General features: G+C 47.7%; 1 protein-coding gene and 1 pseudogene across 2 annotated transcripts in view; both read right to left on the minus strand.

Annotated features, from left to right (window-relative positions):
• The window catches only part of LOC149362999 (uncharacterized), a 43,703-nt pseudogene extending 24,851 nt beyond the window's left edge, over window positions 1-18,852 (minus strand). The window contains exons 1-2 of the transcript XR_016288216.1: window positions 18,760-18,852; window positions 7,060-7,332 (exon numbers count right to left, since the gene is read on the minus strand). The product of XR_016288216.1 is annotated as an uncharacterized LOC149362999 (transcript). The remainder of the gene's footprint in view (window positions 1-7,059; window positions 7,333-18,759) is intronic.
• A 33-nt stretch (window positions 18,853-18,885) lies between these two features.
• The window catches only part of LOC149363000 (MIF4G domain-containing protein B-like), a 29,638-nt gene continuing 26,230 nt past the window's right edge, over window positions 18,886-22,293 (minus strand). The window contains exons 5-6 of the mRNA XM_089569851.1: window positions 20,850-21,216; window positions 18,886-19,220 (exon numbers count right to left, since the gene is read on the minus strand). Of these exons, the coding sequence (XP_089425977.1) occupies window positions 20,950-21,216 (267 nt within the window). The 3' untranslated portion in view covers window positions 18,886-19,220; window positions 20,850-20,949. The remainder of the gene's footprint in view (window positions 19,221-20,849; window positions 21,217-22,293) is intronic.

The following is a 22,293-nucleotide window of genomic DNA, read 5'->3' on the forward strand; positions in this document are numbered from 1 at the left end:
TAAAAATTAAAGCTCGTCCAAGTGACAGGGCCGGGCGAAAATTTTATGGTTTGTTTTCAACAAAGCAGCATAAAAACACGATAATAGCTTAGTAGAGCTAACCTGGCCTTTCAATTGTATCATTCATTTTTTGTTCAATAGCCTCCCAATGCGAGCGTCCGCCGCCTAGGGTTCCGCTTTGACACCAGCCATTTTTCCAATGCCAAAAACGATTTTTATTTCTCTTTTATTTCTTTCAAACGTGCTCAAGAGAAAACAGATTGTTTGGATAGCACGAGATTGCCACCTTCGACCCACAAGCACAAGTTTAATATCAGACTTTAAAAAAAAAAAGTGGGGTTCTGGCTAGGTTACTCCTCCATAACGCCGCTATATATGATCAATTCAGGCGGCTCGTCAAGGTCATAAAATTGACAGCATTACAGCTACTAACCCCATGGGTGTACCTTTTCAAACATACGGTGGCTCTGAACTGTGATTGGCCACGTAACTCATTCTTAAACAGATAACAGTTGAAAGGACCACATCACCAAAACGACACTGTCACGTTTTCCCAATGTGGCTCCACGCCTCCTGCGATTTAGCCAGTGCAGGGCACAGCAATCTTACGAATTTTCATTGTTTCACTACTACATTAGCGGCAACGACGGCCTGGTTGCTATCCTATAAGCCGAACCCTTATAAGCTTCCAGGCTCGGACCACTAGGAAACTACTACAACCGTAAGCCTTACAACCACGTCTATTAGATACTTAGAAATTTGAAGTAACAGGATATGTTTACTTACAGAGCAAAAGAAGGGGTTCACAAAGGCGAAAATGAAAGTAAATGACAACATCCACAGCCTAAATATTGCCACCTAGTATTGCCAGGTGGCGCATACGAAGTAGGGCTCGCGCCGTGTGGAATCTGTCGCTTTTGTTGCCCCAGCTTGCCTGGCCTTCCCTTTCGTGCCTGCTAATAAAGCCCCCTTCGTCAGCAAGTACGCTACAGTCTAGTGGAGTGTGCCGGGTACCCGTGAGCCTATGCAAGAGACCCCTCCAGGCAGCCGTCGAGCCAGCCCTGTACCGCTTGACACCCCGGTACATCGCTTCGGCCGGAGGATCCAGGGACTGCCATCGGAGGTTGGACCATTAGAGAGCGGCGCCATGGCGACAGCCGCTCCTCCTCCTCTGCAAACCGCTGCTGCCGCGCCATCCCACTACACCTTGCAGACTCCGCGGATTCTCAAGACGTTCCGTAGGGAACTTTTTGAGGATGTGGAGGACTGGCTCCTTCACTTTGAACGCGTAGCTGCGTTTAATCAATGGGACGACGCAGCCAAACTCCGGAACGTTTACTTCAGCCTCGAGGATGGTGCTCGCACCTGGTTTGAGAACCGAGAGGACGTTTTAATCTCGTGGCATGAGTTCCGTCGTCGGCTGCTGGAGGCCTACATAAGCGCTGATCGTCGCGAACGAGCTGAGCGTGCGCTACAATCCCGCATCCAGCTGCCGAACGAAAGCGTTCAGATGCACGTCGAGGACAAGACGCGCCCCATTAGAAGAGCTGATCAGGCCAAAGAAACTCCGGCATTTGATGCGTGGCGTCAAAGAACCGCTCTTTGCAGGCCCCGTGCGCAGCCCACCACCGACCGTCGCTGCATTCCTTGCCGAGGCCGCGACGATGAAAAAGGTTCTTCAACAACGTTCTGAGACTTACAACCGGCCCGTGCATGCTGCTGCAGTCAGCGAATCGTTTGCCACCGCCGGGAGCCACCCTGACGATTTGCGCGAACTGATTCGCACCGTCGTGCGTGAAGAGGTCCTCAAGTTTTGCAGCCTTTCGCAGTCTGCACTTGGTTCGATTTCCGCTCTTGTTCGCGAGGAGGTGCAACAGGCGTTCAGGGGTCCTACCGTCGAAACACCACCTCTGCCGGGAGACTACAGCCGCCCCACCTATGCCGAAGTTGCGAGACTCGCGGCTGCAGCTTCGCCACCGCCGATTCCAGTAACGCCTCCTGCACCGCTGTCCCCAGTTCCACCAGTCGCGTATTTCGACGGTCGCCGAGCGCACTTGCGGAAGGCCTATGACTGGCGCACACCTGACAACCGGCCGCTCTGCTTTCACTGCGGAGAACCAGGCCATCTCTACCGCAATTCTCTTATCGACGCCTCGGTCTGCAGGGCTTTCGAGCTAATTCGCCCAGACCCCGGTTTGGCCACCGGCCTGCAGCTATTGAAGACTTCCTCGCGGAACAGCGACTTTCATCCCGTGCTCCGCATCAGCCGCGCTCATCTTCTCCGAGGCGCTCTTCCCCAAACCCGCACAGCTCCTCGCGAGCAGCACAGGGTCGCTCGCAGAGCCCTCGCCGGGAAAACTGAGACCAGCGACCTTCGGGGGCGAGGTCGCTGGGAGTCGCTGCGCTGAAGACCTCGCGCCGCCGCCGCTACGCTCCGACCGTGAACAGATAGCACCGTCATCTGACCAAGACAGCTGCGTTTCCTTGGACATACCTGTTCTTCTCGACGGTCACAGAGTCAGTGCATTAGTGGACACCGGGGCCGACTATTCAATTATGAGTGATAAATTGGCGACTCTTCTAAAAAAAGTGCTTACGCCTTGTTCTGTAACGCATCTCCGCGCTGCCGGTGGTCATCTCGTTACTCCAAAGGGTACTTGCGCGGCTCGCGTTCAGATTCAGGGATCTACGTTCGTCGTCAGTTGTGTAGTTCTGTGCAATTGCTCCCGCGATCTCATTATCGGCATTGACTTTCTGCGGGAGTATGGTGCTGTCATCGACCTCCGCCAACGAATCATCACCTTTTCGACCAGTAAAGCGACCCACCTCGCCGAATCTTGCCACCGCAGTGCCACCCTTCGTGTTTCTGCAGACAGTGTCACGCTTCCGCCACGGAGCAGTGTTTTGGTTAAAGTCACCTGCAACGACTTGCATGACGCAGAAGCAGTCGCCGAGGCTAACCGTTCACTCCTGCTTACTCAAGGCATCTGCGCCGCTCGCAGTCTACTAACGCTTCGTGGTGGCCGGTCTGCGGTCCTGGTCACTAATTTTTCGAATGAGTACCGGCACCTTTTTGCAGGAACCGCTATCGCTTCTGCCGAACCTGTTATCGATATTCCCGTTTGTTTTGCGTCCGCGGCAGCCGGCACTGACGAACCTTCCCTTGAAAACGTCGACATAAACTGCCACCTGTCTCGGGAGCAACGACTGGCTTTGGAACAGCTGCTGAAGGAATGCAAGTCGTGCTTCGTTTCCTCCTCGAAGGTTCGTCAGACACCCATCACGCAGCACCGCATCATCACCTATGACGACGCTCGCCCTATACGACAGCAGCTTTATCGTGTTTCTGCTAAAGAACGGGCGGTTATCCAAACTCAGGTTCAGGAAATGCTTGACGATGGCGTTGTTCAACCTTCTCAAAACCCGTGGTCTTCACCTGTAGTCCTTGTTAAGAAGAAGGACGGCACTCTCCGGATTTGTGTCGACTATCGCAAACTGAACAGTGTGACCAAAAAGGACGTCTACCCGTTGCCGCGCATTGACGACTCGCTGGATAGATTACGGCGCGCTAAGTACTTCTCGTCCATTGACTTAAAGGGAAACTGCATAGGTTTTAGAAATCAACGAGCTTAAGAGGGTCGAATGTGTGTAACTTGGAGGTAAAGCATGCGAAGTCTTTTTGGGCTAGCGCTTGAAATAGTGAAGTAATTGCCGATTAAAATTCGGGTGCCCTTCAAGCTTCTCCGCAGCGCACAACGCCAAGTGGGGGGCGCATGATGACGTCATCGAAGGTATCGGTACATTTCCAACGCACAAACGCCTGCTTTCAAGGAAAAAAAACCAACGCCACCGAAGGCGAACCCTGCCGAGAGTTGTTTGGCAGCGTCTAACGCGTCAGGGCAGGCTGTGGATGACGACCGCGGTAATTTGAAATAATACCTTCCCTGATGTCACGCTGAGTTTTCCTGCACTTCTCAAGTGCACTGAGGAGAAGCACAATTTTCAATCGTCGATTACGTCACTATTTTAAATGCTAGTGCAAAAACACTTGGCATGCTTTACCTACAGCCTACATAGATTTTAATCCTTGAATATCGCAAAATTCTCAAAAAAGTGATGCAGCTGCCCTTTAAAGAGCAGCTATTGGCAAATTGAAGTGGACGAACGGGACCGCAAAAAAACTGCCTTTGTGACTCCAGATCACCTCTATGAATTTAAAGTGCTTCCTTTCGGTTTGTGCTCCGCCCCGGCTACGTTCCAACGGATGATGGACACCGTCCTCACAAGCCTCAAGTGGCAAAGCTGTCTTGTTTACTTGGACGACGTCGTAGTTTTTTCGGAAACATTTGACCAACATCTCCAGCGCCTGCGGGCTGTCTTCGAAGCCCTCCGCCCGGAAGACCTTACCCTTAAGCCCCAGAAGTGTCATTTCGGATACGAAGAGCTCAAATTTCTTGCTCACGTTGTGAGCGCTGAGGGAGTGCGGCCGGACCCCGAAAAGACTGCCGCCGTCGCACGTTTTCCCGTTCCGACCGACCAGAAAGCTGTCCAGCGCTTCCTGGGTCTCTGTGCGTATTATCGGCGCTTTATTGCGGACTTTTCCACGATTGCTGAGCCGTTGACGCACCTCACCAGGAATACCACCTCCTTTGTCTGGACCACTGAGCAACAGACCGCTTTCTCTACGCTCCGCCAGCGCCTTCAAACACCTCCCGTTCTTGCGCACTTCGACGAAGATGCCGATACCGAGGTCCACACCGACGCCAGTAACATCGGTCTTGGCGCTGTCCTTGTTTAACACCAAGAGGGCCTTGAGAGGGTTATCGCCTATGCTAGCCGTACTCTCTCCCGCGCCGAGAGCAATTACTCCACGTTTGAAAAAGAATGTCTTGCGGTCGTGTGGGCCACCATGAAGTTTCGCCCTGATCTATACGGCCGCCCATTCAAAGTGGTCACCGATCACCACTGCCTATGCTGGCTGGCAAATTTGCGAGGCCCATCTGGACGCCTGGCACGCTGGAGCTTACGGCTCCAGGAATTTGACATTACTATTGTCCACAAGTCCGGCCACAGACACGAAGACGCCGACACACTGTCGCGTGCACCAGTTGATCCTGCCGACGCAGCACCCGATGACGACAGCGGCTTCCTTGGTACTCTCCCCGCCTCCGACCTACTGACTCGGGAGAGGGCGAACTCGGACCTTCGCCCTCTCACTGACACCCTTCAAGGTAGTGATACGGCTATACCTCGCCACTTCTCTCGACGTCCTGGCTCCTTCTGTTTGCGGCAAAGTCTCTTGTACAAAAAGAACTCGAGAGGCAACGATAGACTTTACCTTCTCGTCATTCCAGCCGACCTCTGATCTGACGTTCTTTTCGCCTGCCACGATGAGCCCACGTCTGGCCACTTGGGCTTTTCACGTACGCTCGCCAGAGTGCGGAACATGTACTACTGGCCTTGACTTTCTGCTGATGTCAAACGATACGTTAAAAGCTGCCGAGAATGCCAGCGCCGGAAAACGCCACCACTTAAGCCGGCGGGTTTTCTCAAGCCCGTTACTACCCCTCGCGCTCCGTTGGACCAGATCGGCATGGACCTCCTCGGCCCTTTCCCTTTGTCGCAGGGGGCAATAAGTGGATCATAGTTGCTACCGACTATTTAACTCGCTACGCCGAGACCAAGGCGATACCTCGTGGCACAGCTTCAGAACTCGCAGAGTTTTTCATGCACAACATCGTCCTGCGACATGGCGCTCCTTCGCACGTGATTACAGACAAAGGGACGGCGTTTACAGCTCAGCTAATCGACCACATCTTTCGGCTGAGCTGCACAACGCACCGCAAGACCACGGCCTACCATCCGCAGAGCAATGGCTTGACCGAACGATTAAACAGGACCCTTGCGGACATGTTGTTCATATACGTAGATGTCCAACACAAAACTTGGGATGAGGTCCTGCCGTATGTCACCTTTGCCTACAACACCGCCCTGCAGGAAACTACGCGCTCCTCCCCGTTCCGCCTTGTGTACGGACGCGAAGTCCAGAGCATGCTTGATGCCATGCTCCCGTGCCCAGAGGATGACCAACTCGCCCCAGACGCCCAACAGTTTGCCCAACGTGCTGAAGAAGCCCGTCAGCTGGCCCGCGTGCACATCGGGCAACAGCAGAGCTCGGATGCGCGCCGTTACAACCTTCGCCACCGACAGGTTGACTACAAACCCGGTGACCAAGTCTGGGTGTGGACTCCTGTTCGTCGCCAAGGCTTGTGTGAGAAACTGCTCTGCCGCTATTTTGGCCCTTACAGAGTGGTACGGCGTGTGAGTTAGGTTAACTATGAAGTGGTTCCGGACGGTGCTGCGCAACCGCGACGCCGACAGCCCGACTCTGACATTGTGCACGTTGTGCGGCTTAAGCCGTACTATACACGGTAATGCAACCGTGCTGATGTTTTCGCGCGCTTCAGTTGCGACACTTTTCTTTTCTATTTTTGTTTATTTTTTGTTTCACCCTTACATCGACAGCGACAGCGCTGTTTTTTTTTCTTCATAAGGGGGAATAATGCCACCTAATATTGCCAGGTGGCGCATACGAAGTAGGGCTCGCGCCGTGTGGATCTGTCGCTTTTGTTGCCCCAGCTTGCCTGGCCTTCCCTTTCGTGCCTGCTAATAAAGCCCCCTTCGTCAGCAAGTATGCTACAATATCACTGTGTTTTCAACGACTTGCGTCATGTTACGCAGTCTTATCCAGAACACGCTAAGGATAAGTACCCATTCACCAGTGTTTTAATGCCTATTTACATAAAAAGAAGTGCAAGATACCGAAGTGAAGAAAAAAATCCGTCACATGCCGTTGTTGTCATTTGTACATAGGTTCGCACGCCTACCGTGGCGTAGGCACGACTGTCTGCACAGTTTTTCGTCAACAGTGTACAAGCTTGCTGACGGGTTCTGAAACAAAAGCCTTCACCTCACAAAGTGAAGTAGTGAAGAAATCTTACTGCGCGAGTTATAGAGCGGATTTTTAAGTGGCACCTATTCGCGATGAGGCACACTTACATAATGATGCTCATCATCGCTGGCCTGCCTGGCGACGACAGCTGCTGATGGTCGAGAGTTACAGGAGAAGATGTTGAGGTCGCTGCAAGGGTTCATCTGCGGCCTGATGGCAGTTAGGAGCCTTTGACGAATGGCGAGGCACGACGGAGTGGAGCAGCCTTCCATCCACGGGAAGTGGTCTGCACTGGGGCGCTGCTGGAACCGCACCCGGTACGTGGTCCCTGGAGGTTTGGTCGTGAGGCCATCTTCGTTCTCCGGGGACACGATCGGCCGCTGCGCGCAGCGTAAGGACCGACACAAAGTAGATGACCCTCGCGAGATATCGCGAGCAATTTTATTGAAAACAATGTGCGAAACAGCCAGGCAAGGTAATTGCGCATTTCGAGAGAACACAAGGCAGCTGTGACGACTAGCTTTATTTACCGATGAGAATAGCGCAGCTTCAAGCTTGGCCAAATGTCTACACATTTTTATTTACCCACTTTATGCGTCATGCCCCTATTATTCGTTATGCGCCCGACGAGTACATAGCAAAAAAAAAATAAATGCGAGCGCAAAAAGTGCATGTTGAGACACGTGCCTCATTTTACCGCGAATGGCAACGATGTTCCAATCATATGTTGACCACCTGTCTTATTACTGACACACCTTGAATTGAAACGGAATGGAGAAGGACATTACGCCTGAATAAGTGAGCGCAGGAGGACAGATTTCAATTTTTTCTCTTTATTAGCCAGGCATCCGTCTAATATTTCGGGAATACGATATTAAGGCACAGTTTAAGCGTTCGCCTCTTTGTGTGACACCTTTAAATCTGCCCTAGGATTCTTCTGTTAGAAAACTGTCTGAGAATCAAAACAGTGCATGAGTTACAGTCACCATTGCTATAGCAAGCTAGATAACTCTGATTTTCTAAGGAACGGCTCCAGGTCGGCCTCTAAGTGTTATTCCGTGCGATATAATTTCATCAGACTCTTTTTTTCAGCGACCATAGGTCGCATCTTCCACCCTTAACGACGAGGTTTTATTATGTGTGCGAGCTCTCATCGTGAGACAAAACAGCGCAGGAACAGGGACACAAGAAAAGAAGACGACGGGACAGGCGCTGTCTCATCGTTGGCCAAAGGCTTGACGCAACTGCGGTTCGCGGTGTCAAAATCGCCGCAGTTCTCTTTCATGCCGTCAGATAATTTGCTAACGGAGTCTGTACAGACTTACCGCGTTTAGCAAACATTATTGACGTTGAGAAATGCAAGGCACAAAATGGGTTGAATCAAAAGTGGATTTCAAAACAGCTTTTCAAACTTTTCTAGCAGTTTTCCTCTTTTTGCGCTCCTAAAGGATATGTGACAAACACATCCTATCGCATGGCGCTTCTATGCTCATTTTGAAGCGAATGTCATGGAGAGTCCATTTGGAGGCAATGGGTGCATTGGATGTGTAATGGAAGATACGAAAGTTTAGTAAAACGCACTGAACTTGAAACTTTTCAAACGTGTACGCTTGATTAAACACCACTTGCACAACTTTTGTACAAGGAAACTTACGTCTCAGCCAGCAAAAAAGCAAGGTTTATAAAAAATACACCGAGATCTTGCGACAGAATGCTTTTTGTGGGACTGAGATTTTTTATGGCTCCTTCAATAATGCCGTCACTACGAGGTAACCAGAGTGTGCCCGCCAGTGATGTCTCGAATAAACATGGTTGCCTCGGTAAGTCGTAATCAGAACACCCTAATAATGGTCACGTGAGAGGTGCCATTGTCATTTAATTCTTTGATATCTAACGAAGAGCAGTTATTTTTTCCCTTCGTTCATTCATCCTACGCTTCAGTTTAAAGCCATTCAGCGGGTACTATATATGGTTGACGACGACAATTTTCTCTATCGTGTAAAAGCCTTACCGAGGTTCTGTTCCTCAAACTCTCAGGAATCTCGAAGTCATGAAATTTCGGAAGTACCGGGGTGCTGGTCTGTGCCTGTAACAAAGAACCTAGAACAATGTTTATAGGATTCTATCGTCCTGATAATTTCTCCAAATAACACGTCTTTTTATTTACTGGAAAATGAACAGTTTTAAATAATTTACTCGCCCAATGCATTTCCGAACACTATACTTTCTTAAATACAGCGAATAACATCGAAGCGAGCAAACCTTTTTAAAGGTTGGTCGAGTTCATTGCTTCTTGCCAGCATGTATTCAGAAATCCCATCACATTAACTCTATCACGCGCTAACCGGGCGCCCAACGTAACGCACAAAAGGAACGTTGCTGACATGAATGAACGGTTGAAACAACTAATTCGAGCCTTAATTTGTTTTCTTTTGAGGAAGCGCATTTGTAATGCCCCATAACACGAGTAGAAGCTTTAGGAACAACTGCATGCCTTACGGTGCTCCTTAAACCATGGAGCTTAGCCTGAGCTATTCAAGATATTAAGCATTTTTGGCGGAAATATGTGCTTACAACGAAGACTAGAGATATGGCTGACTGGTACTATGTAAAACAGGGAAAAGCGTCACGTCCATCAGGTCTACTTCGTCACACTGCGGGTAAAATATAAGCAATGGAGTCCATATTATTCTTGGGTTGTATGCTAAAGTACGTAATGCCTTTTGGTGGTCATACTTCTTTAAACGAAGCAAAAATATGCAAAGAGATTGTGTGGTCTATTGCTAAGCGTCGTGACCGATACAACACGTATAATACAAATCTTCTTGATATGCCGAAATATTATTGCCCCTTCGTCGACTGCAGATGGACAGAGGTCTTCGTCAGGCCTCTCTATCTACTCTGCTCTATCTACTCTCTATCTACTCTATCTATTCTCTCTATTCTCTCTATCTATACCTCTACTCTATCTACTCTACTCAATCTACTCCATCTAATCTATCTACTCTGTCTATCTCTATGTACTCTGCTCAAGTAAATCTTTTTAATTAAAAGGAGTCATGGCCGATTGTCACAGTTAGCAGTCGTGTATTGAAAAACTTTAATATTAACATGCAAGTTCGGTGCAATGGGCGAAATTGTGGTGTAACAATAAAAAGCTTCTCAGTAATACTGATAAATAGAACGAAAAACCGCGAGACCGTCTGCAGGTAGAAAATAAAGGGCTCCGATTTCCAGCGCATGCTGCTGGCGCTCGCTGTTGACACTTTTTTCATCAACGTCTAGACATGCGCACCAGCTTCGGTCAGTAGTCGAGATACAGGATCACTGTGCCTATCAACAAGGCTAGGGTGACGACGACAAGGCAGAGAGTGAAGGCATAGCTTCCGCCGGTGATGTAGGCGCTGTCCTTCGTTTCGCTCGACGACGGCGTGCTCTGGTCACTCTCGTGAGCCCGAAGTCCCGCACTACGCTCTTTCGGTGGTGATCTGTGAGAGAAAATCCTCTATATGAACGACCCTAGACAGGCCGGAGCTAGCTGCTCGCCTGTGCTGGGACGGTAGCTACAGTTCCTAGTGCAAACGTAGAGAGCTGCTGAGCAAAGCCTAGGTCGGATGTTCGCGACTTCTGTAATTACAACTACGGTGTGGCACAGATTGGTTGATTCATTCATTGATTTAGTTATTTATTATTTGTTATTTATTTGTCTGCATTTACCGTTAGCCTCAAAGGAAGGCTGTGGAAGAGTTCGGGAACTTACTAAGTTCAAATACAGTCTTGAAAACGCATGTTTACTGAGCACACAACGACGCAGCGACATCTCCCTTCTCCAGTTATTTGAAACAAATGAATCATGGAGGATAGAAAAAATTGAGCGACGCTTAAACTACGGTTGCTAGTTGAACGCAATATCATGAGAGGTCCTTCCTGCTTACTTACTCCTTTTCATTCTTAGAATAATAGATCGCCGGCGAGTTCACATAGCGCTACTGGCGCGAGGTCTCACAGCCACCGTTGCGGCTGGTGAGACCTCGGTTGATCTTTCCAAGCTCTCATGAGGCTCGCCTTTGCTCTGATGATTAGTCGGGATGCTATCACTCGACCAACGAGCCAGGGTGCCCTGATAATCGTTAGCGGCGCTGGCCACCGAGGCACCCTACAACGAGCTGATGCACAGCGCCACGCTAAGGAGGCGTGGTTTTATTTATTTGAATTTACTTTATTTCCACCTGTCATTGGGGAGAGGTTGCCCCCTCTGCAGCGAGGCAGACAGGCTGCCTGCTTTCTTGAAACACGCAGGGAGAAAAGGGGGATTTTCTCTTTAACGACTGACCAATGGCATCGCATTAAAAATGGGGTTCCAAAACAGAGGTGAAGTATTCTGCTTGAATAAAATAACATAAAATAATTGCTTAAGACTGCGGTGATAGTAGTGCGGCCTACAAAGTCTTAAGACGATAGTATTCAATGATGGAAAATAATGGAATTATTTATAATGAGGAACACCATTCGCGATAGTGTAGACATGGTTGTGTCTCGAAGAAGATGCTCCGCACGCATTATTTTGCAGTATTGCTCCAGGGTATACGTGTATTTGTGCTCCCCAGAATGAGAACGCATGATAAACTTATCGATGCGCCCCTATTGCACGTCGCCAGTGTCTCGGCTGTTCACTACAATAAATATCGCACGGGAACATTGTGCTGCAAAATAGAACAAGTTCGCGGATCGCGAACTCGGGCAACCTGGCTTCCGTCTATCTTTACCGCGCCTATAGGGCAGACGCCGTCCACGAGAAGAAGGACAATGTAAGGTGTTTTTTTAAGCTGAAATGAAGACGTTAGCCCATCAGCACCGACATGCTGCAACTCTCGCATCATTACGGTGTTCCGAACCCCATACTGCCGTCCCATTCAGATACCATCTTGCATGGCGCCCCGCGTGAAGAAGCCAGACACAACGAATCGACCGCCTTGATAGGGACTCGGGAAGGAAGTCTGCTGATTGAGGATTTCGCCTCTACAAGCAACTATCTTAGGATCTCTACAGGAGCGGCAGATGACGACAGCAGCCTGAGAATAACGGCGCAGTTGGGAACGAAACCTCACCTTCTGAAGCCTCGTACAAAGCACCGCCAGAGCCCCACCCTTGTTCCATACCGTAATAGAAACTCCCAGCCACAGCGGTCGAATTTCGATGCAGGCGAAATTCTTCAGGCCCGTGTACTGTGTGATGTCAGGGCACATTAAAGAACCCCAGGTGGTCGAAATTTCCGGAGCCCTTCACTACGGCGCCCCTCATAGCCTGAGTCGCATTGGGACGTTAAACACTAAAAAACCAAACCAAACCATAATAGAAACCTACTCACAGCGACATCTTGTTACGGTACAGAAAGACTGAACACACTCTCCCCCCCACCCCCGCCCACAATGCGTTCTTTCTGTGTTGAGTAATCGCTTAAATACTTGTGCAGATCATCTATCACCTTTTCTGCACACAAACCGGTCTCTTGTGATGTCCTCCGTCACGTATAAAGGTATCGAAAGGAATTTCTTCCGCACCATTCAATTGGTTGCATTGAGGACTTTGTTAAATATTTAGCAGTACTCTGGGACACAACCTCATGTTAAGTATACCAGTTGCAGGCTTCCTACCTCCTCTTGTGAGAGGCACCGGGTGAAAGCAGTGTGCGAGGCAGTACGCTAAAACAAGATGTGTCAGGGTGAATGATCGCCTCTACAAAAATATGCGCTTTCTGCTGAGCGTTCCTTAAAAAAAAAAAAACAGGTTCATTGAATACATTCTTTGAAAAAGATACATTCTTTGAATACGTTCCAATACTAGACTTCTTAGTCGCTGTCTGAGCTATAGTTGTGGGTCTAACGACATGGAGGGAAGGAATAAACCGAAGTAAATGCACGGAAATTTTTAATCACTTTATCCGCTATTAGACGCTTCGATTCGGGAAAATAATTGTTGCTGATGCTGTAAATTTCACTTTGTTCACTTCATTTGGTAGGAATCTAGTCTTGTTAGAGGAAGAAATGCGAGACCTTGTGGTCCCCACATTCTTTTTATTCCGATCGTAGGTTCTTTTCCTTGCTTTTTGGTCTTTTTTTCCACAGCGCATGGAAAGAAAATGTGACTGCCATGTTTTTCCGTCCGGTATTTTGTTTCCGGAGCTGCTATCAGAACAAGCCTGCGTCAGAACAGAACTATAAGAACGAGCCACTCACATGTATCATGTATGTACAATCGGGGAAAAAAGTGCTACACTCCACGCGGCGGGAGCCGGAGCCACGGAAAACCGCCTTGCAACGCCATCTACAGGCGGCATCTGGAATTGATACAGCCAATGCGTGACCTTTATTATCAGCACACATGTCGCTTGGTCGTTTAAGTATTTCGTGCCTTAGCTCGCCAAAATGCCGCAGTTTTCCGTTGCTCCGACTCCCACTGCGTGGAGTATAGCACGTTTGTCCCCGATAGTACATATCACTTGCGAACAAAAATCGTGGATTTCGCAAAATATTTCGACGACATCCAATCCTGCGCAGAAGGGAATAAGTTCGGGAATGTCGGTGGTTCGTCCTTAAAAAGAAATAATAGCGCTAAGAAATAATAATAGTAAGTCTCTTTTTCTCGATATTTTCTCGTTCGTCCTGTCTTCTTTGAAGCGCTATTACTTGTTTTTAAGCAATCCTTCGTAGACAAAGGTTTTACGATCAAAGCTAACGCAAACCTTTAAAGTTGAAAACTGCCATCGTATTACGTAAGTGCGTTCCGCAGATAAACTGTCATGTATTAGCTTCCGAATTTTCCAGTAATGCTGCCTGCAACTCTGCTAGCAGGCCCCTAGTTGTGAAGGGATCAACTGAAGACCTGAAAAACATACTTGCACTGACCTTTTTCACTGTGTCAAGCAGTCGCTATGTTCTTTTCCCTGTTACCAGATAAATCCATCCCATGATCACCATCATCATCAGCCTGACTATGACCACTGCAGGGCAAAGGCCTCTCCCATGTCTCTCCAATCAACCCTGTCCTTAGCCAGTTGCGGCCACACAATGCCCGCAAACTTCTTAATATCCTCCGACCACCTAATTTTCTGCCGCCCCCTGCTACGATTGCCTTCTCTTGGTATCCACTCCGTTACCCTTAAGCGCAAGCGGTTACCTTGTTACCTTAGAAGAAGCGCAGCTCTCGGGCTGCCTCCCCGTAATTATTACGAAGTCAGTCTGCGTACTCTACGCTGACTACATCTGGCACTCACCGCTTGCGGGGATGCAGAGGGTGGCCTTTGTGCACATTATAAGGCTTGATCACATGGGCCTTCGGAGATTCCATGATGGCGCCGGACGAGAACCAAACGAGGCTGAAGCACACTTCTTCTTCTTCACCTCTTTATAATGGCACATACCCACGTGGGGGGATTGGCCAAGGACGTCCGTTCGTGTAAAACCAGCCAGTGTGAGGTATAAATGACGCGACTGCGGTGCAGGGTTCCCAGTTTAAATTTATACCTATGCAGATGTGGGTGGTCTCCGACAAACCTATGTGACTCATGCGGGGAATTTGAATCTGTGGACCATTTCCTGCTCTACTGTCCAAAGTTCGCACTTCAGAGAAAGATTTACCTGGAGGTCCCTCTCTCCAGGTTAGGGCTCCCGTTATCTCTGCCAGTGTTGTTATCGTTCGGAGCGAGCGCCAAAGGATTTGCATTGGGTTCAATTTGTGGGAATCTCCATGATTGCATAATTGCAACTGGTAGGTTGATTTGCTAACTCCTTTAAAAGTCTCGGAGTTTTTTTATTATTATTATAGCCAAAATGTTCTTTGTTATTTCACTTCAAATCTTCTTCTGTCGTTTTTCATGAATACATTTTTCAAAATTCACGTTTGGCTCCGATATTTTGTCGTAATCCTATGAAAATTTCCTTATGTATACCACTCCATTTATACGCTAAGTGCTGATAATCAGTAGTATTTACTAAGGGATCGCGTAACCTGGCTGATATGAGTTGGAACCGCTGAAACCTTGAGATCGCCAGCAGACTGAAATTCGGGACGGGATGCGTTACTGGCCCGTCAAGAGCTGACCTTGCTAAATAATCAGCCACCTCGTTGGAATGAATGCCTGCATGACCAGGAACCAAGACAAAACGGACCTCCTTTAAAGTGGACGGGACAAAAAATCGCAGGAAGCGGCAGAAAAAAATTTTTGGGAAGTTTCAAGGGCGACTAAAACTGACAAACAATCAGCCAGGATGATAACGTGAGATATATGACACGGAATTTTGTGCAGGATCATTCCAAGAGCCAAAAATTCCGCAAAGAATATAGGGATATAATCTGGGATGCGGACAGAATAGCTCCATGCCAAATCCTGCGAAAAGATGTCAATTGCAGTTTTTTGGCAGCTGACGGAGGCATCGGTAGAAAGCACCACATGATGGGGGAATTCCGCTTTATGACCATAAAGAATGCCGTTTAAAATGTTTGTGGGCATGTGTTTCGCATGAGATGGGAAGATTTTTTTAAAATGGAATTCCACTGCTGCCGGCGTGTCGTCAACCCACTGCAAAGAACTGAGATCAACACCAATTGGTGTTAAAAGTTTCTGCGTTAAGGTAATTTGTGGCATTTGATATCGTGGCCAAAGATGGTAAAAAAATAAGGCCTGCTGAGACACAAAAATAGGAGTACTGACATTAGTCATCGGGTCCAACGACCTGAGGAAAGTTCGCACCGTGAGTATTTGAAAGCGGGAAATTAAATCGGGCATACTGGCTTCGAGATAAAGCAGGGCGTTTGAAACTGATTTTGGGAGACCAAGGCAGAGACGTAGAGCACGCCTTTCCAGTAAGATTAAGGGTTGAACCTTGTAGTTTGCGCTACCAGAGAACAAAATGCAACCGAATTCAAGTATAGGTCTTACATAAGCTTTGTATAGCAACAATAATGTGTCGCGGCACATCCCAAACCTTTTATTGGCGATTCGTGTCAGCCGGCCTAGAGCGCGTTCTCCTTTTACGCACGTTGTTCTTTATATGAAGGCTCCAATCTAAGGTTGGATGGTAAGTAACACCTACATGTGTAACAGATTCCACTTGTCGAATCAGATTATAGTGATGGGCTAATGAAATGTGCAAGGGCGTGTCTGGAGGAAATACCAGTATGCCACATTTGTTAACATTAAGGGATAAATTAATACGGTGCAACCAAACTCTAAGAGCATCCAAATATCCCTGCAGAATCTGGTAAAGGGAATGGATATCCGTGGCCGAGGCGAAAAAAGCTGTTATCTGCATACACAAAAACTGTTATATCAGGACGGATGGGGATGTAACTGGCCAAAATATTAAAAAGCAGCTGTGATAGTACCGAACCTTGCTGCACTCCTCTTGATTGATGATAAGTATTAGAACATAAGGGACCCTCTGCGCAGTAAAAGTATCTGTCCTTTAGAAATTCAGATATCCATGCATAAATGTAGGTTGGAGGATGTAACTGCGCAAGTCTGTCAAGTAAAATAGTATGTTCTACACTATCATAGGCCTTTGCTACATCAAGATTCACCAAAGCTGAAACTTCTCTTCTGCGTATCGAGAGCCGGATTCTTCTCTCTAGATCCACATGCGCGGTCCATATAGAGCATCCGCGACGAAAGCCAATCTGTGCTGAGCTAAGGCCATTAACATCCTGAACATGTTTTGTGAGACGACTGTGCACTACCCTTTCAATTAATTTGACTAAATTTGAAATTAGCGCAATTGGTCGAATATTATCTAAGACGTACCCTTTACCTGCATCTTTCCTCAATAAAATAATTTTCGCTATCTTCCAAATGCTTGGAATCCATGCCTTCTCCGTCGCGAGCTCCGAAAGGGTGAAAATGAAGACAACGAGGATAGTACACCGAACAAGAAATTATATTCAACTTTCCTGTTTGTTCTTTCATTGCTCGGATCTTAGTGTAAAAAGTCCACAGAAATACCTTCATGGTCCTGCTTCATGCACATGTCATGGCGACCATTAGCGGACCGCGCAAAAGTATGGAAATGTAGAGCCTAGTCGGTAGAGAAATGCTCCAAGTGCATTAATGTTTTCTCTTAAATCTTGCTCGCAGGGATATGACGCTACGAGCCCCAGGTGACGGTTACCACTAGTACCTCCTCTCAAGGCTCCTGGGCCAACCACAGAACTCCGGAAGACGTCGACTAGGTCTCGCAGCTTTCAGAGTGAATTAAAAAATTTCGCACATTTTTCTCCACTGCTTAGAAGTTATGAAAAAGTTGAAATTTGCATGTTTTAATCTCAATGCATAGTAATTGAGGTTGAATAGGATCATCACATGAAATAATCATGCGGTTTAATTCACTGTGGCTTGTCCCATCTATAAGCTTTAAGATTTATGCAATATCCAGCATGCCAGATGTCGTGAGGGAAAGTGCTTTGTCCCAGCTGCTATTGTGCTGGTACTGAGCTTTAGAATGGTTGCTCTGTTGTAGCGTAAAGCACATATAAGCTCTTCAACTAAATAACATTGCGATTAAAAACTTCAGGATCCAAGTTTTGAGGTCGATAGGAAGATGGTCATCTTGACATTGGGTCAATATCGCTGTTTAGCAGACGCTATTTTAGCACTATTACAGATAGCTAGATGGTGCCATCCTTTTATTCTCACAGTGAACGTTGCAGCGCTGTTGAAATCTGCTTCTAATGGTATTACTCAACAAACTTTAGAAATGTCCAAAGCCGTAGCGCAATGTTTATGTACACGCCAATGTCATTGCTCCGGACGGAGCTTGCCTGCTGCCCAACTACACATCAAAATGCTGAGAGGCAACAAGGGACGGCTCAAAGCCAAGTGTACCAGCCATTTCACTTTGTCTTCGTTTTACTAATTATATTCAGCTTTTATTGCTGAATATATTCCCTGATAAAAAAACGCGACGAAAGTTCCTTTCGCTCGATCGACTTTCCTGATGTGCGACACGGATTCCAGTCATGCATTCTCCCGTGCGACAGACTTCTGTCACGGGATATGTGTCTCGACAAAGGTTGCTATCGTTGGTCTGTCGAGCGACAGGTGTGCAGACAGGAGTGTTTGTTTATGGTACTTTTTCGGAGTGCACTTCTTGCGCTACTTCTCACTCAAGAAAGAAGCTACTGTCATAGATTCTTCTGCATGACACATTTCTTTCATGTGTGACTTCGCTCGATAGGTCTCGTCGTGCAAAATACTTGTCTCTGTTAGGCCTAGCCACGACGAAGAGAAGCTTGCGCTGACCATGTCACTCGAAACGCGTTAGTTCATCAGTGCCCTCTAACGAAATATTCAGGTGCTGTGCAAGTGACTATCGGCAGAATTATGACCAGACCTTGAAGGCCTGGCCTTCTAGAGAACGAGGCTTGCGAGCCATGGTCTCCCTCGGCGAGTGACACACCCATAGTCAGCACATAAGATATCAATTTATTCCGCACAAATCCAACACCTTAACAAAAGCACAACCAATAACGCAGCAGCGCTGAGAAGAGCTTGTGTTCTGGGTTCTCCAGAGCGTAATACTCGTACTACAGCAAAATGAGCGCTAGCCGCTTAGTGCTACTAAACAAGCACACTGAGGCGTGATTTGGACGGAACGCCGCAGATAAAGGGGGCTTGAAGCGGTACAAGAAACCAGGCTGCTTGCGTACCAGCCACTCAAGACAAACAGCTATTCAATATTCGTAGACGCCGTTTCCATCTTTTGTCTTCTTGGTAAGTTGCCGCCCCTACGGTCGTGTGGAGATGCATCTACTACCAGCTTGACCGTGGCACGGTGCCGCTGGCATTGCGCGGAGCGCTTCTCGCGGGCTCTTGAAGAGCCACTGCGACGGCACAGTGGGGGCCCCATCCGGGTGTTCCAGGTTTCTCGTCTGGTAAAGTGCGCCGGCTAAAGTTTCTAGTTGCCTACGCAAGAGCAGGGACGTGCTGCAGCAGGCAAAGGCGGAGAGCCCGCCTACGACTCTCACAGCGCCCAGGTGCCCGCGAGAGGCGCTTCTCGGAGCGCCGGCAGCACGGAGCCGGGTTAAAGATGGAAGTTGACAACCCTGAACATCCAAACGGATCATGCTGGCCATGAATAGCGTGACCGCGCCCCAACAGCGCTCCTATTGGGATCCCCCGCACGCTGCTTCCGCCGCCCTAGTCTCCAGGCGATCACATGCCACATACCGCGAGCAGCAGGTCAGTCATGCGCAGTTGCGATGCACCCGTACCCACCTAGATGAATGGGAGACAGAATACAGTTTAAATGAATAAAAATGGGCATGGGCTGTAGAGCTCCACAGCCTACAGCTCATCATCCTCTCTCTACGATTAAGTAACATATGAGCCAGTCAGAAAGATAATATCTATGAACATACTAGAAGAAGAAAGAAATTACATGAGAAACTGATCTACTCAATCGTCTCAGCAGGCGCATTCATATCTCAAACAGCCTGTAGAGTGTCTCGCTTTCGATGGCTTTGCTGGGGAGACAGGGACCAAAATATCCCAGCAGCAGTGAAACGAAAAAAGGAAAACGTGCGCTCGCTTCTACTCCCAAGCATGCGGGGTCGGAAGACCACTTAAAGTTGACCACATTGGCTTCGTTAGATGCTCAAAAATATGTGTGTTGAAGCGCCATGCAGATGCACGTATTCACTTATCGAACATATCTTTCTCAGCTTTCCCACAGCTTTGTATAAGCTTTCGCGTCAATTTTTCCTAAATACAGGCGCGAACCTTAATACAATAACGTACTAAATATACTGTGAAATTTTCAACATAGACTGAAAATTTTATTACCTCGCTAGGCATTATTATTACCAACTACTGTAAAATAAAACGTACAGCCTTTCTCAAAATATAAAGCTCATGTTGTTTGCTTGCTGGCACTGTGGTGGAGATTTTGTGGCATCCACGGGGATCCAAACTGTCGGAAGGATGAGTAAGAAAGCTCCGCGTACTTTCGCGAAATGTGTAACGCTGGTGATGCTCAACAAGCTACATAGGAACACACTCCGTGAGCTGTATGCTTTTGACAAAAATTTTATGTGGGTTAGAGGTCTGTCCTGTTTCTCTTGTTATTTTAATGTCCATTCACAATATTTCCAATGAAGTAAGCCCTACATAAACGTTTAGCTCTTCTAATAAAAGGCCTGACCGAAATAAGCTTACAGCAAGAATAATTTTAGCCTCATCCCTGAGGGAGAGCAAAAGAGGTAGGACACGAAGTGCTATTGCTGCACCTGTGATAGTCAGCTTAACGGTGGAGACCAAGTCAAAGATCTAAAAATGATTATCGGAGAAGGGCCGCATTCAGTGGCAGAGAGGCATGGTAAGCGAAATGCGAGGTTCTGTCAGAGATGCTTTCTAAGTGCTCTCACTCGTTCGTATTTCTTCGCCTTGTTGGCAAAGGTAGGAAGCTTCATCAAGGTGATGCTCATTAGGCTTGCTGGAGAAGTGTTAATCGTTATATCATTTATAGTTTGATAAGCTAGCCAAATCTTTCGGTACCTTGACTTTAGAGAAGCGCAAGCTCTAGTGAGCCCAGCGCATGTGCACAATATATATTAGAGTGATAGTTCTTTCCTACTGGCCCGATCTTGATAACGTCTTTAACAAACTCAGGAGCAGCAATTTGTTCATGACCCGCATGATTATAAAATTATATCCGCATGATTATAAAATTATATCTGTCTCTTGCTAATTTAACGCATCGAAGACAATCTATCGCAAATAATGCAGTTTTGATAAGAGCATTACTTATAAATATTCTTAGGTGACGCCAAGCCGATAACGACAGAACATGAAATATGGTGATGAACATGATTCACTGAGAGGTGCGAGTTATCATCGACATCCTACACTTGTAGCTTGGATGTCCTTCGTCTGCCATGGTGGTCGGTTCTCCTGTTCCGCATCGCCCGGCTGTGCCCCACTCCGCCAGACCAGAACCGAAAACTGTTCATCGGGTCTTGTGGAGCACTTCTTGCGACTGGTTTCCTTCATCGGTGTTGCCAGGGTGGTAATAGTCCGTCTGAGAAGGTCTGAAAACCCAGCCGCTAGCCCGCAGCTCGATGAGCTCCAGCAGCATTTTCCGCTCATCTGGAGGCACCAGTTGTTCATAAAGAAACCTGAACGTGAGGCGCTTTATCAGCGCATCCAGGCAGAAGGGGGCGACGTGCTCGATACTCTTCCCCGCTGTAAGAAGGGTCTGGTAGATGCACTGCATCTGCAAACGAAATAGCTCTTCTGGTAACACCGACCACTGAGCATTTCAGTAGTGACTTACTGCCATTATCACCAATGCTATTCGCAACCATTGGCAGCGGACAAAAGCGGTTTTATGCTGTTCGTTTGGGAGGCCTAGTTTCAATTCCAACGAGAATGTTTGTGATCACTCCAGTGGTCAGGTTAACTGCGTCAGTTGATATCCTGCTTACTGTTGATATCCTGCTAAGTAGGTTCTTCAGTAGTCTAAATGACGTTCACAAGCTGTCATTATCAGCAATTTGAATTCGATGAGCATGGGCGTCTAGAGGTGGTGAAAAGTAGCACTAGGTCAGCGTTTCTGCTCTCTTCTAGAACCGATTTTTAAGTCGGGATCCTCATTCGCCTCCTAGGACCAAAAACCAGAATGGCCCAATTCCATTCGCGCTTAGCTACACTTAGCTACGCCTAATGTTACACCTCATGGCTCTTGTAAATGAACGTGAGCTGTGCAATCGCCTCTAAATTTTCTTGACTCGCGCTCTTTTCATGTGCGCAGTTCTAATTAGAGAAATCTGCGAATTTCGTCGCACGCCTTTGCGGTTTTTTCTACCTTTTATAAAAGAGAGCCAAAAGGTTTGCTGCTTGTACCATGTTTTATATTTTTGAGTTGTCTTCGTGCGCTGGCTGTATACATTACTTAGCGTTGCAAACACTGTTTCCCCTGGTGACATATGGCGTTCCCAGGTGATGGATCTGTACACGCCAGAGCGCTACATGCGCTTAAGGAAAAGAACGAGTCCAAAGCATGCACAGAAAGCGTGCGGGTTTGGCAGTGCCGAAAAAAAAACTTATACGATCAATAGCACTCCAGCAGGGGTCAAAAACACACGACCAGCCGGGCTTTGCTTTGTGGCCCGCTGATATTGAGCATTTTAGACTGTTCCAGACACGGATTACTCGCTTCTTGTTGGCTGTCTTACCACCTAAAGATATAAATCTACTCGAGAAAAAAAAACACACGAAAGAACACTTCTCTATAAAAGAAAGGAAGTTTAGGGCGACGAGTGCTTGTTTTCATCGGTCGTTTTCAAATATG

This window comes from Amblyomma mixtum, chromosome 2 (assembly GCF_055824585.1).
Source record: "Amblyomma mixtum isolate Tamu chromosome 2, ASM5582458v1, whole genome shotgun sequence".
In the NCBI taxonomy this organism is placed as follows: domain Eukaryota; kingdom Metazoa; phylum Arthropoda; class Arachnida; order Ixodida; family Ixodidae; genus Amblyomma; species Amblyomma mixtum.